Raw genomic sequence first — 13,514 nt, 5'->3', positions numbered from 1 at the left:
TTTTTTTTTTAAATACACCCTGTAGATCATCTTTACGTTCCTTAGTTTTAGGAGGACATATGTCCCCATTTCAGTGGTTAACTCTTTCAGTGTCAAAGTCGTACATGTACGAGCTATATTTGTTAGTTCGAAATCGCCAACCTCGTACATGTAGGAGGTAATGTTCGTACTTAAAATTGCCAAACCTCGTACATGTACGAGGTAGAGTAAATATGTTATCACAAGGGGGCACTCTCGCTCTTTCTAATAATATCATTTTCATTCAGTTACGACCTGTATTTATTGTTTCTTGCGAGAGTTCTTGCGAGAGGGCGCAGCACTGACACTCGTATTTTCTGCAAAAAGTGCGGAATTCCCCTGTGTGCAGGACAGTGTTTCAGGGTGTATCACTATGTATGTGACTACTATTGATTTTCCAATATACCAAGGATATACCAGAGAGTAACAAAAACAAATTTAGTGAGTAAAACTTATTTAACAAAAACGCTCGAAGTTGGGCACTTTAGGGTTAAACTTTTCAAATTTCGCACGCACTGAAAGAGTTAATGTAAGACAAAAAATACTTGGAAGAAAGAACTGGCAAAATCAATTCTAATACAGGACAATATTTGAATGCGCACGTCTTTGTGGCACCAACATGGTAAAACAGTCAGAAAATGTCCAATCTCTGTCTGTAATTCTACTCTATGCCATGTGACAAATCTATACCAAACACTCAGCAGTAATAAAAATCACACTCCGCAACAGCAAATGACCAGAATTTCATATACTATTTTGTTAACGCCATTGTGTTCATTATACCGATGATATTCTGTAACCAGCAAATTAACACATATAAATAAACACTTACTCGTCCCCCGTAATCTGGAGTGGAACAGCCCCCAGAACAAACCTAGGCCCCATGGTGCGCACAGCCATGCCCACGGCACGGTCCAATTCTTGAACGTAGGGGAAATGATGGGTACTCCTCAGGTCACACATGGACTGCAGACATTTCTTCATGAAGTTGCGACCCTCTTTACCGATGACCTAGTGTTGAAAGATGAGAATTTTGTTAAGCAACTGGTTTTATACTGGATAATTTATCCTGAACTCCCCAGGCATTTTCGCTAGGATGTAACCTCAATCCTGCAAAATCCTCCAACTGCCTCCATGTAATATAGCATACAGCCGCAATCCTGCAAAATCCTCTGTTATTTCTTGATTGTGGTCCTTGGAGGGGTGACCACTGACTCAATCCTGCAAAATCTTCCATCAATCACTGTCAATATGTTGAGGCAGAGCCAGCGACATCCTTGAGCAATGCGGAGGATTTTAAGTATAATATAGACCTGAGCATAAACAACATAAGGTCCGGCCCAAGACCTTGACACAGTGCATCCTCCAAAATCAGCAACACACTTTTGCCATGTACATGTAGCCTCAATCCTGCAAAATCCTCCATTTTGCAAAGAGGATTTTGGAGGACTGGGGAAGGTTAGGGTTATCATATTTGTCCTTTTATCACCTCAAACCATCCTGCCTGTTACTCCCTGTACCACCCAAAACCATCCCAGTACTATACGGGTTTACAAGGAATAACTACAATATTATACAATGTATTAACAAGTGCTAATGGGTTGAAGAGCGCCACTTTCATCTTCAAACAAAATACAGCAAGACCACAAATTATCAGATATCTCTCCCCAACTTGCAGAATAACAGTGAAAAACCAACTATCAGCATGATCTAAGAGTTGAACTATGTTTTTAGAAATGTGGAAATCACCAAGTTCACTACATGCATGTCATCTTCTTATCTCATTTTCTGTTTTTTAAATTTGATTTCAACATTTCATTTGTGAACTTTTCTTACTCCGCTCAAATCTCATTCAAGATCAACTTCAACTTCTCATTCAAGATCAACTAGTGAACCAAATTTCCTAGGATTCTCCCCAGAAATGTTTAACTCAGTGCCAAAATATTCATTCTGCAAATCTGTGATACTTTGAAAAGTTCAACTCGACACACTCTCGTATGGTGACACAATTACTTCAAGTTTCATTTTGTTTGTACGTAAACCCTGAACCAATATTCACGCAGCAAAGCCGTGTTAGTTCCCTGAAAATTCATCATTCCATATTGCAAATCTTGATTGAGCGCTTCAGGCCATTGGCCTTTTTATGTATTGGCTGAAATACCTCATACAACCCCATACTCCCTCGTGACAAAATATTGATAGGCGATTTACAATTGATAGGCGATTTACCTCGAAGAAGGCACGTGTGACCTGAAGCACCAGTCCCCAGGAGGAGTGGTATTTGTAAGACAGTCCACCCTCGATGGTATGGAACATCTTGTGGATCGGGGTGGAAGAGTTGCCGGGGAGCTCGTTAGACAACCAATCACTGGCAGGCTTCACACACTCGTACAACAGGGTCTGATGAAGGAAACAAATGGGTTAGTCCGGTTCCCAGACCAAAAGTATCGGACTATTCAGACAAATCATGGGTCAGGTTGGCACCCGCTGTCACTTGATCACAATGGGCAGGTTTTCGAAAATATCTTAACCGAGGCAAGGCAGCAAGGCAAGACAATGTTACACAACACTAACACACGCATGTTTACGTTACATACCAAGTGTGGACATTCCATTGCTTTCGTGTAGTTCAGAAAAACCAGTGAAGAAAACTCATTTTTCTCAAACTGTGAAAACTCTTTAACCCAATTTTTTTTCTATGATTCCCTTTAGTGTTTCTCTTCATTCTGCCACGGATAAACCTAACCCCAAAATGCCTCTAAACCTGTTTTCCAGAAATGTAAGAAACACTTTGTGGACTTGCCCAAGTCCACACAACGTCTCCTCTACCTGGTTTATGTGGACCTCTTTTGTTCGGAAGTCCACACAGTGAATGTAATGCCTACCCACATTTCTACTAGAAATTGAATATTGCCACAAAAATACATGTTAGCAGCATTGTTCCGTCAAATAATGGAACTCTTTAGCCTTGTTATTTAATTTCACTTGCCACTTTTTTTTAATTAATGTTTTTTTTTTTTTTTAAACTGGAACGTCCCAAATACAACACTGCCAATTCCCAATGTGTGTACACGTGTTAACCTCACCTTCATGACTTGGGAAGCAGAGGCAGTGATTTCAGTCTTCTGTGACACAAAGCACGCCATGGCAGCACTGAAGAGACGAGGCAAATGACTGATGCACAGCTTCTGGCTCAGTCTGTATTGGGTATTCAGAAATCAAAAGGGGAGTCAGGTTGGCACAGTGGTTAGGCCTACTTTCCTCGCCTTCCACTACAATGGCCCAGGTTCGATTCCTGCCCGGACCACATGTGGATTGGGATATCAGTCCCTACCCGATTCTGTGGTTTTTCCCCCGAATATTCTTCTGGGTTTTTCCTCCCACCTCTAAAACTGTAATTTCTTCTCATTGTCTTCTCTCTACATGTTTCTTCAGGCTTTCGAGCTACAGTGCCTAGTGCGCTTTTGAGGAATCCTCGGTTTCATTGCCAGAAAGAAATAAAATAAATACAATAAAATTATCTATGTTTACACTTTTTAAGGACAAAAAAAGATTATATCCAGTTCTCAACAAGTGGCTTCTCATTTCTGACTTTGAAAATTCGCAAATACTCGGCCATGAAGCGTATCTTGTAACACTTGCTTTCATTCCATAAATATGCTTGTACAGAAAGAGCAACTAAATCAAAGCCCGACAATACACAACAGAGACCATTAAAGGACTATGTTATGCAATTTTTTAAAATGCAGTCCATGTAAATGCAACTTTCGGTCCCATTCAACCTTATTTTCAATTTTTCCATTTTTAAAGGTATTTTGATGCCCTTTTGGTTTTTATGCTAATGCAAATTTGCATATTCATGAACAACAGTGTGATGTCATTTCAGGCAGAAACCTCAATGTTACAGCCACTTCAGCACCAAAATTTGCCAGAATTTTTGATATTTTGCTGTCGTAAATTTTCTTTTCTTTGGTGATTCGTTGTTTCAGTACATGACAGTAAGCCAATGAGCAAAGTTTTCTCAAAAATGTTTTCAATTAGCAAATTTTTGGGTTCACAATTTGAACAGAAAACCCCTAAAGTGAACAGTGTCTTCCTGAAATGACATCACAGCAACAGGGCCCTCAGTTGTCTGGAAAAGCATGGACAATTTTAAGTGTTTAAAGAGGTGCACTTTTCAATAATTTTCACCGAAAAGGGATGTCAAATAGTTTTCATACATTTAAGAGGAGAAGAAAGTTGCACAAAATGTGTTTCTCAGAAAAATTCATGTCGTAAGCCCTTTAAGTCTATCCTAAATGTGATAAAATATCTTGCTCATGGACATCGGGCCTGCCTATACCTGGCTAGGTTGGTGTGAGCGGCTTCCATGACGGCCAGCCAGGCCTGGGTAGGCTGGACGTCATTCTCCCCTGGCTGGTAGTCGTACAGAGCGTTGATCAGCTGAGCGTTGAGGTCGGCAGGAAGATTAGAAGCCTTGGGCTTGGCTGTAAACATCCCATGCAGGGCCTGCATGCAAACTGAGGTCATCAGCTGGGGGAAAGGAAACCAAAAATAAACGTAAGCAGGAGATCATGGGCTCGAGTACCACCAAAGTAAGCGTGTGGATTATTTTTTTATCTCTCAAGTTATCAGGCAGCATTAAGTTAACATTACTTTTCAGGTTAAATTGGCAAAGACTTATATTTAAGTGAACAAAGTGTTTCTATGTCATATGAAAGATAATCAGCAGTTTTGTTAGTAACAAAATCACCACAATTACTGCCTGAAAATTAAAAATCAAGGGCAAGGGGTAAATTGCATAAAAATGCATAAAAATTTGCAAACTACAGAAAATATTTGCTTGCAAAAACATGTAAAAATTTTTTTGTTATCCAAACAAAAATGAAACATACCACATTGCTTAATGTCATGAGTCTCAGGATAGTCTCACATGCTGATTTCAAGCTGTTCTGAGACAAGCATGACATGATGTCCTTCAGAAGACCCAAGACATGCATCGTTGTGGCCACCTCCCCAGCTCCTGAGGAAAAACAAAATACATATAAAACCAACTTTGTTATAAAGAAGGGAATAAATGTGCGCTTGGTCGGTATTAAACACTATGTTTAAGACCAGTTTGAGTCTGGATGCTGATAATTACCCAAGCCGAAGGTGAAGGTAATTATCAGCATCCAGACTCCAACCGGTCTTAAACCTAGTGTTTAATACCGACCAAGTAAATAATTATTCCCATTCATAAATACCTTTTCGATCAAAAATCATCAAAATTTTCGGTCAAAAAGTCAAAATAGGTCAAAAATTTTAAATATTCAACGATTTCAATCAACAAAACACAGCTATACAATGGTAAGGCCCTTTGGTAAACAACTCCTTATATGGAGATTGATGCGCACGTCGCGCGTACTGCTTGATGTGGTGCAAAAAGCAGATGTACCGGTGTAGTATGAATTTAGGACTATGAAATACTGACTCACTGGTAGTATTGCGTATGCCTACGTGAGGATTGTGAACGTTCAACCAATAAAACGGTGCTGGCACCGGATTTCATAGGAGTCAAAATTTCATGCGACTCTGGAAAAGTGTTTAAGACCAGCAAGCCATGTCTTTATCATCCATTTAACCCTTACCCTACTAGACCCTCCAACGCATGCCAATATGTGCCTCAAGAAAATCTCCTATTTTTTTTGCATGGCCCTCCAATATCTGCCATGTCATTTCAAGGGTAACTGGACAGGCACTCCAATACATGCCACAGAGAACAATGAGAGTCCTCTGATAACAATCAAGTGCCCCCAGCTGGTCAGTATCAGGCACCCTCCAGGGCCTCCAACTCCTGCCAATTGGAGCCTTCACTGCTACATCTAAGTATCCTCCAATAAACTGCAGCTGGAGGGCATTGGCATAACCAACTGACATGCAGTAAACTACCCTCAGAGAGTAAGGGTTAAGACCGGCCATGTGATGGTCTCTCGACCAATGGGAATGGGTAAACTGTCTTAGGTATTTATGAATTTAAAATTAATGATTGGCCACAATAACAAGTCTACCCAAAAACAAAATTCAAAACAAAGAAATTCATTTGAGTGGGGTTTGAACCTACAACCTCCGGCTTACCCTTCCTGCACTCTACCAACTGAGCAATCCAGCTCTCTGTTGGCCATTCTCCATTTTGTCAATGTCTTTATTCAAGGGGTGCTAGGCGGAACGATAAACCCTTTTTATGCCATGTGACCAGGTTCACGAAGAACTATCTTACCCCCGCTTGACTCTACTTGCTGTATGCAGAACTTGGCCGTGGGGCCAGCGGCTGGGTGGCAGGGTGGGGAGTCCTGGACAATCATGAAACTACTGCCTTTCAGAATGGCGCCAACTGCATGCTGGGCTGCCTTCCGAATCTAACACGAAAATGTTTAAAAAAGGAGCTTACGACAGAGTGCAATTTGGAAGTTCAGCACTTATGATCTCCCTAAGATTGATTAAGTAAAGCATAATCTCTCTAAGAGTGATAATGTAAGCAATGTACCTGCCAAAGAAAGTTTGAAGTCAATTTTAAAGGGAATGTATCATTGGCTTTTGCTGTAATTTTCAGAAATGAACTATTTGAGGGGTTAGTGTAATAGATCAAATATTGTTACACTGACATGTTTGAAGTTTTGTGTTCGAAAATGCTGGAAAAACTAAGAAAAACAAAAATGTTCAAGTAGTCTGGTTCCTTGACTCCACTAAAGATAAAATGGATCAGTTTATAAATGCCGGAAAATTGTAAGGTAAGGGAACCATGCAGTCTAGCTGGCCTGCACCCGTTCATGAACATGTAACCAATAGCAAACAAAATTTGGACTGAAAAAAGTGTAAAGTTGGAGCAGTAGTTGAAAAATAGTTAGGTTTTTCCAACGGTGGTCGGCCGACCACCGTTGGAAATGTATACAAAAATACAATTTTCTTGAAAATGACTTTACACCAGGTGCCATAATTTTACAGGATGCTTTAGACTGTCATTTACCAACATCCTAGTAAGGTATTTCGTAAAAAGTTGGTAGTTTTATTTTTCGATGTTTGCAAATGTTGTATATTCCCTTTAATGATATATGCATGGCAAATTACACAGGCCAGGTCTAACAGAAGCAAGAATGGAGCCCAAATTTAAAGAATGGCCCACATGACTACAAGTTTGAGAAGATGCATATTGACAATGTGCTGAGAACTTGGAATTGAATATGTGTAGGCCAAGGAGAATGCTTTATCTACCCCAACTACTTATGTCTGCAATTTTTTCCAGGAAAAATTGTTTAATAAAACTGTTCTTAGAATGTACAGTGGCATACTGGACATTTTGCTATAATAATAACAATTATAATTTGGGAGGCTAATCATCGTTACTCGCAGCTGAGAAGCTGAATTGCGAAGAACGCTGCTACAACGTGTCGAGCCGCTGGCATGTAAGACGCCTTTGGCAGCCAGCCATATGACCCATGACCACGGAGCACAGTCTGAGATCGAAAGTGTTTGATTTTTCCTGGAGGGAGGAAAACCGGAGGGCCCAGAGAAAAACCCTCGTGGCACAGGAGAGAACCAACACACAACCCTACTCACATATCATCACCGGTACCACGAAGTGACCTTAACCCCCGCGAAGTGGAAAATGTGTGTTTCGAGATACAAGCGATTTAAGTTGACGATGTTTTCAAACGGTGATCTGAACATCATTTTAGCCTCAAAATTCATATTTTTTTACATTGTCTGAAAGCTGGGATCTTGAATGTTACGTTAACATATGATTTTTTTTGAAAACAAATAATATTAATGAGTTATCAAACTAATTAACCATAAGGTCACTTTGTGAAAACTCAAAATTCAGATTACGCTGTGTTCGAGTTTTTATAAAGTGATGCTAACCATGTGTATATTAGCCAATGGGTTAGCGCTACTTCGTGAAAACGCCAGAAGTGGGTCGCGCGTATCACGCGACATTTGTGTTACTTCGTGAAAACGCAAAACCCGTTTTTCACGCGTAGTGTGCAGGCACTTTACACGCTAAAGAATGGTATAGTACACTTCGTGAAAATGCATTTTCCGGTTTTGACCCATTAAGTTGCAAATGTTCATTAATGTTAATTAATGTTTTGACAAAACTAATTAACTATGTGTTTAGTAACTTCTTGTGGTGATAGATTATGTGTAGTTAATTACAAATCACTAAAAAAAAATCGAAATCGCAAAATATCGATTTTTCGATGTTAGTGTCACTTCGTGGTGATGGTGATGATATGGCATGTATGGTCCGCGGCCGGGATTCGAACCAGGGCCACAGTGGTGAGAGGCGAGTGCTTTACGCACAAGCCACCCATGCCATAATGAGCAATCCATTGCCATAATGACACATATTTGCATTCGTGTTCACATTCAAGAGCTGCCAACATTCGCATCGTGCAAACAGGGAGATTTTGTACAACAATCAGAGAGATATTTAGAATTACATTGAACATAATAGGGAAAAGGTTTCCATAATCAGGGAGATTTTCAAATTTGTTCATCAGAACATGGAAAGATTGGTTTATTTTCAGTGAACTTTCTGCAGAATCAGTGAGAGTTGGTAGCTCATTCATTCGTTAGAGCATGAATCGGCCTTCAGACTCAAGATTAGCTCAAAGGTTTTTTCGACAGTATCGTTGACCTACCTTAGGCTTTTGATGGATCGTGTAACTGAGTATCCCATGATACACCTGCAGGGTGGAGGGCTCACTCCACATGCTGTAATCCTGCTGTCGCAGCGTCGTGCTCAGACAGACCAGGCAAGACCGCAGCGAGGTGGTCCCTGACTGGTTGGCGTGGGAGGCCAGAATGTCCAGAAAGGATTTGCTGATGGCCGAGAACTTCACTCTCAGAACTGAGGTGGGTACTCTGAAATGGAGAGAAATTTATCAATGTGATTTTAGGCTAGGAGAGTACAACTTCATGAAAGTTTGCGGTTACACCATATGAAGTGTCTGGGCGGAGTGACCTGATGCCCCTGGGGCATCAACAAACCCAATTTTTTGAATAAAATTTTTTTTTAGGGCCAATAACGTTCACCTCCTATCTAATCCTCATTCAACCCTTGCCAAATCAGCTGGTTCAATGAACTTTGCAGCCAGGGCTACACCCAGGCCGTGTCAACAAACTTTCGATCAGGCCTCCTGCCAAGTCTCATTGAAACATCAACAAAGACCTGTAACTTGACACAGTCATCTCCCTTCATAACTGCATACCACAGCCGCCAGTCAATTATCTTTCCAGCGCACTGTCTAGCAACTGTCTGGACACTGTCTGGCACGTGGCTTTTTGTTGTATTGCTATGAATAGGGTCTTGCGTAGTGCGGGAAAGTACAGTTGACGAGTTGTTGTAAAGTATTTTTGTAAACGCTGCGCAGGGTTAACCCTATTGAGAGGTGGTTCTGAGATGAACTAGAGTTTTCACTTTGACATGGGGGTGTGCATTTACGGGTAGTATGGGAACAGGGTACCCGATTGAAAAAAAAAATGGGTACTCGGGTACCTATTAAAGAAACCCAACCCCAAAATTCAAATCTCGGAAGTTGCTGTCCAGATTGTTCATAAAGGTCCGTACGATAACTCTACACATCGGTGCATCAATACGGCAAGATACAAGTGTGAACAGTGAGCTTTATAGCCTTACAGGAAATTAAAGTTTACCTTTTGATAACGAGGCTGAGCAGGAAGAGAATAGCAGAGAGTGACTCCTCATTATCTACGTTGTCAAGAGCTGTCATCTGTAATAATAACCCAGACATTTTGAGAATGAATTGTTACATCAGGGAGCAACAAGAAAAGCAACTCAAATGTCCTTACGTGGAATTTGATAACCAAAAGATGTGGACGTTGTAACAATGTTTTCATTTTATTTAACTTCAAGGTGTTTTTTGTAAGCCCCTGTTTCAAAAAGAAAAAAGTAAACAAGTTATAACACTATTTAGAGATGTAAGAAAGTACATTGTAAATCCAATCTACCCTCAAGCTAAATATTTTGTGTAAAATTTACTTTACAAAAACACTAATGGGTGAATGGGGAAAAAAGTCGCAATGACACTGGGATAAAAAAAAATTCTGTGGTTTTGGGGCAACACATCACCCCCACTTCCCCCAAAAACAAGTTACATCTCTATAATTCTCCAATATTCCCTCACATATGTGACCCGCTCTGCAAAAATGAGTCTGATGTCGCATAATTTGAATTCAAGCTTTTGCCATTTTGAAATGGAAACAGTAAAAATTTGCTCAAAATTTGGATTTTTTTGTTTTTGTTGTATTTTGGTTGTTTGATAGTTTTAGTTCAAATATCTTACACAGAAATGTAAATATTGTAAGAAAAAGAAAAAAAATTATGAATCTTTGGTGCTTTTCTTGGTTAGTTACAGTGTATTTGTCATTTTTCAAAGCCTTTTTTCTCCATTGAGACACTTCTAGCTTTGCAAAAACTTTACAGAATGAAACAAGCACAACAATGCAACCAAACGTCCTAGAGAGGTCCGTGATATACCAAATGAAAGCTTATTTCATTCCCATTTTATTAACCCTTACTCTCTGAGGGTAGTTTACTGCATGTCAGTTGGTTATGCCAATGCCCTCCAGCTGCAGTTATTTGGCAGATAACAAGTCTTAACAGTGAAGGCTCCAATTGGCAGGAGTTGGAGGCCCTGGAGGGTGCCTGATACTGACCAGCTGGGGGCACTCACTTTGTTATCAGAGGACTCTCATTGTTCTCTGTGGCATGTATTGGAGTGCCTGTCCAGTTACCCTTGAAATGACATGGCAGATATTGGAGGGCCATGCAAAAAACATAGGAGATTTTCTTGAGGCACAATTGGCATGCATTGGAGGGTCAAGTAGGGTAAGGGTTAATGTAGTTAACTCAAAATGTCAGTTTTGCCACAACAGACTCATTTTTGCGGAGCGGGTCACATATAAGCTTTCCCAAAGACATCAAACAAGACATCAGCCTACACTAACCCAACACAATAATTGACCTTTCAAATTTCCCTCTGTGAATTATTACCAAAGCTCCAAAGTATTCTGTTTCTGTCTCCTTGCCTCCTTGCTCTCTGATGACCTCAGTAACTGCAGCCAGAACAGCACAAACCTGAAACAGAACATCAAATTTTTACAACAAAAATGACTGAACAGTTCCAATTGCTGATCTACCGTAATAATCTGAACACAAACATTCATGTTACTCTTTTGAATGGTCAAGGGGATGTCGATTTTGGTCCTTGAAATTAAGATAAGGAATATGAAGTAATTGGTGATGTCATTATGAAGAATCGTCGGAAGATTAATGAATCGTTTTCTTTTCAAGTTTGTGTAAATTTATAAAGCCACAATCATTCCATACTTTACTAGAATTTCAGTGTAAAGTAAATAAAGTAGGGTAATGGCAACAATCACAATAAAACCAGAATTAGTGATGTGTCTTTCTACAATTTTTTTGTAGAGCACCGTGCTCCAATGGTTACCATGTTCGACCCGTATGACACTGTACATGGGTTTGAACCCTGACTAGACAAAAATGGTGATTGTGTCCTTGGGCAAGACATTTTACTACAATTGCCTCTCTCCACCTAGGAGTATATCAACAGGTACCTGTGAGGGTAGAGACCCGATTGTGCCAATCTCGGCTGCAGAAAAGGGGTCTCATGGCCTGTTGAACAGAGGTAATACTAGACCATTATCATGTTGCGGCCATCTTGATTTATTCCCATTCAAATCAACGTAACCAAAGCGAGGCTGGAAGGAAAAATAGTCTGGTTCCTTTTTGCACAAAAAACATTACCATTCAGTACTGTTATTGGATACAGGGAACATGACTGAAATGGTGGCAGCATGATAAAGGTCGATAGTGAAGCACTTTGAGACATACCTTTGGTGGAAAGCATGACATTATTATCTCTGACTTGGTTTGCTTTTGCGTAACATATGAACAGCCTTTGGTAGAAAGGGAAAACTGTCGGCCTACCTCTTTATGTGAGGCCGCGTTGGACTCCCAGTACCGCTTCACTTTGTCAAACGCAGGATTGGAGCAATCGCTGACACCGCTCAGGAATGTCTTGTAGGTCTCGCCTCCGGCTGACTCGGCATCGTCGCTGATACCGAAGTCTCCTGAGTCCTCATTGTGATGAGCTAGAGCTTTCTCGGTCAGCTGCATGCCGCCTGAAACACAATGTAACAAATAAAGGGTGTGCAAGTCTTGCCAGTTCAAATCTTTTATGTGTATGTGAAAGTCTTGGAACTAGACACTGCCATACTTTGAAAATGTAAGAAGTAATGCTTTCTTTTCCTTCAATTTGTATAAGAACAAAAATAATTGCTTTACTTTGATGGAATTAAAACAACGCGGACATATCAGCTAACTGTCTGCTAAGTATCAGCTAACAACATGAACAAGTAACTACATGTAACATCTTACGCAATAATTATTTGATAACAATGAATTTAGATGAAAATAGAAGGGAAAAAACAATATAAAAAAAAAAAAATGCAAATTTGATAGTGAACCGGTCCCTCATTATTTTTGCTCTTTTAAGTTTTACCGGCACGGCACTAACAGTTAGTGTTTTTCGAGACTTTAAATAGCTTAGGAATGTCTATCGTGAAGAATACTAATCTGGTTCCGTGCTTACATAGCCGGCCGTTGTGACTTTTATTTTCACAAGATGGGAATCAGACCTAATGCAATTTCAGACTTTATTTCCGGCTTTAAGTAATTAAAAACAATCCTCAAGGGCTACAAATAAAAAAAAGAACGTGAAATACTCTGCATTTAAATGTAGGATTTGATTTAAAACAATAAAAGAAGGCAATCCTTATTTTTATGTACACGTGCATGAGTGCGCTATCCTACGATCTGCCGGCTAGAACAGAAAAAAAAAAGAAATCACTGCTAAAATATTGCTAAATTAGTAAATAAACACTTAACATGCTTAAGTTAATTTCAAAAATTATTAGGCTAATAAATTGGGGTAACGAACATGAAGAAAAAACAAAAACAAATTTGATTCAACACAACATTTGTGGCATATGATTGGTGAACATTTATTGGAAGATTGGTTTTGTAACAAAATCTAACTGACTGAAAAGTGAAAAGTTTTGACTGACCCTCTCGCCTGCCGGCTGACGGGCCAGGGCGCCTGTGCGCGTGGCCCGGTAGAAACCGATCAGCGGTGGCCGCTTGCCGATGAGTGGTCACGGTGGGATTACTGACACAGCTCTGCCCCTTCTTCCATCGCTTGGTCTTCTTTGGTGCGCCACTCTTCAGACGTCCAGGGCCCTTTGTCATGATTTATTGATACGATCGGAATAAAATGATAGACATAAAATGGGAAAAATGATTTTTTTTTTTCTCAACCGTCCGTAGCGAGAAAATGCTCAATCTGTAAGTATCATGCCATAAGCACGTGCAGCATTAAATCCCATCTTGATAAGGGAACAAGACTGTATCA

At 40.1% G+C, this 13,514-nt stretch overlaps 1 protein-coding gene across 1 annotated transcript in view; it reads right to left on the bottom strand.

Annotated features, from left to right (window-relative positions):
• The window catches only part of LOC119739829 (RRP12-like protein), a 69,425-nt gene extending 55,942 nt beyond the window's left edge, over nucleotides 1–13,483 (bottom strand). The window contains exons 1-11 of the mRNA XM_038214917.1: nucleotides 13,171–13,483; nucleotides 12,032–12,225; nucleotides 11,075–11,158; nucleotides 9,715–9,791; nucleotides 8,700–8,922; nucleotides 6,278–6,416; nucleotides 4,914–5,041; nucleotides 4,361–4,551; nucleotides 3,105–3,216; nucleotides 2,248–2,418; nucleotides 851–1,029 (exon numbers count right to left, since the gene is read on the bottom strand). Coding sequence (XP_038070845.1) covers nucleotides 851–1,029; nucleotides 2,248–2,418; nucleotides 3,105–3,216; nucleotides 4,361–4,551; nucleotides 4,914–5,041; nucleotides 6,278–6,416; nucleotides 8,700–8,922; nucleotides 9,715–9,791; nucleotides 11,075–11,158; nucleotides 12,032–12,225; nucleotides 13,171–13,351 — 1,679 coding nt within the window. The 5' untranslated portion in view covers nucleotides 13,352–13,483. The remainder of the gene's footprint in view (nucleotides 1–850; nucleotides 1,030–2,247; nucleotides 2,419–3,104; nucleotides 3,217–4,360; nucleotides 4,552–4,913; nucleotides 5,042–6,277; nucleotides 6,417–8,699; nucleotides 8,923–9,714; nucleotides 9,792–11,074; nucleotides 11,159–12,031; nucleotides 12,226–13,170) is intronic.
• Nucleotides 13,484–13,514: the final 31 nt, after the last annotated feature.

The sequence above is a fragment of the Patiria miniata genome, unplaced genomic scaffold (genome assembly GCF_015706575.1).
Source record: "Patiria miniata isolate m_02_andy unplaced genomic scaffold, ASM1570657v1 HiC_scaffold_4, whole genome shotgun sequence".
Classification (NCBI taxonomy): domain Eukaryota; kingdom Metazoa; phylum Echinodermata; class Asteroidea; order Valvatida; family Asterinidae; genus Patiria; species Patiria miniata.
The sequence above is the reverse complement of the archived record's forward strand: the minus strand, read 5'-3'. Positions and strand labels throughout refer to the sequence as shown.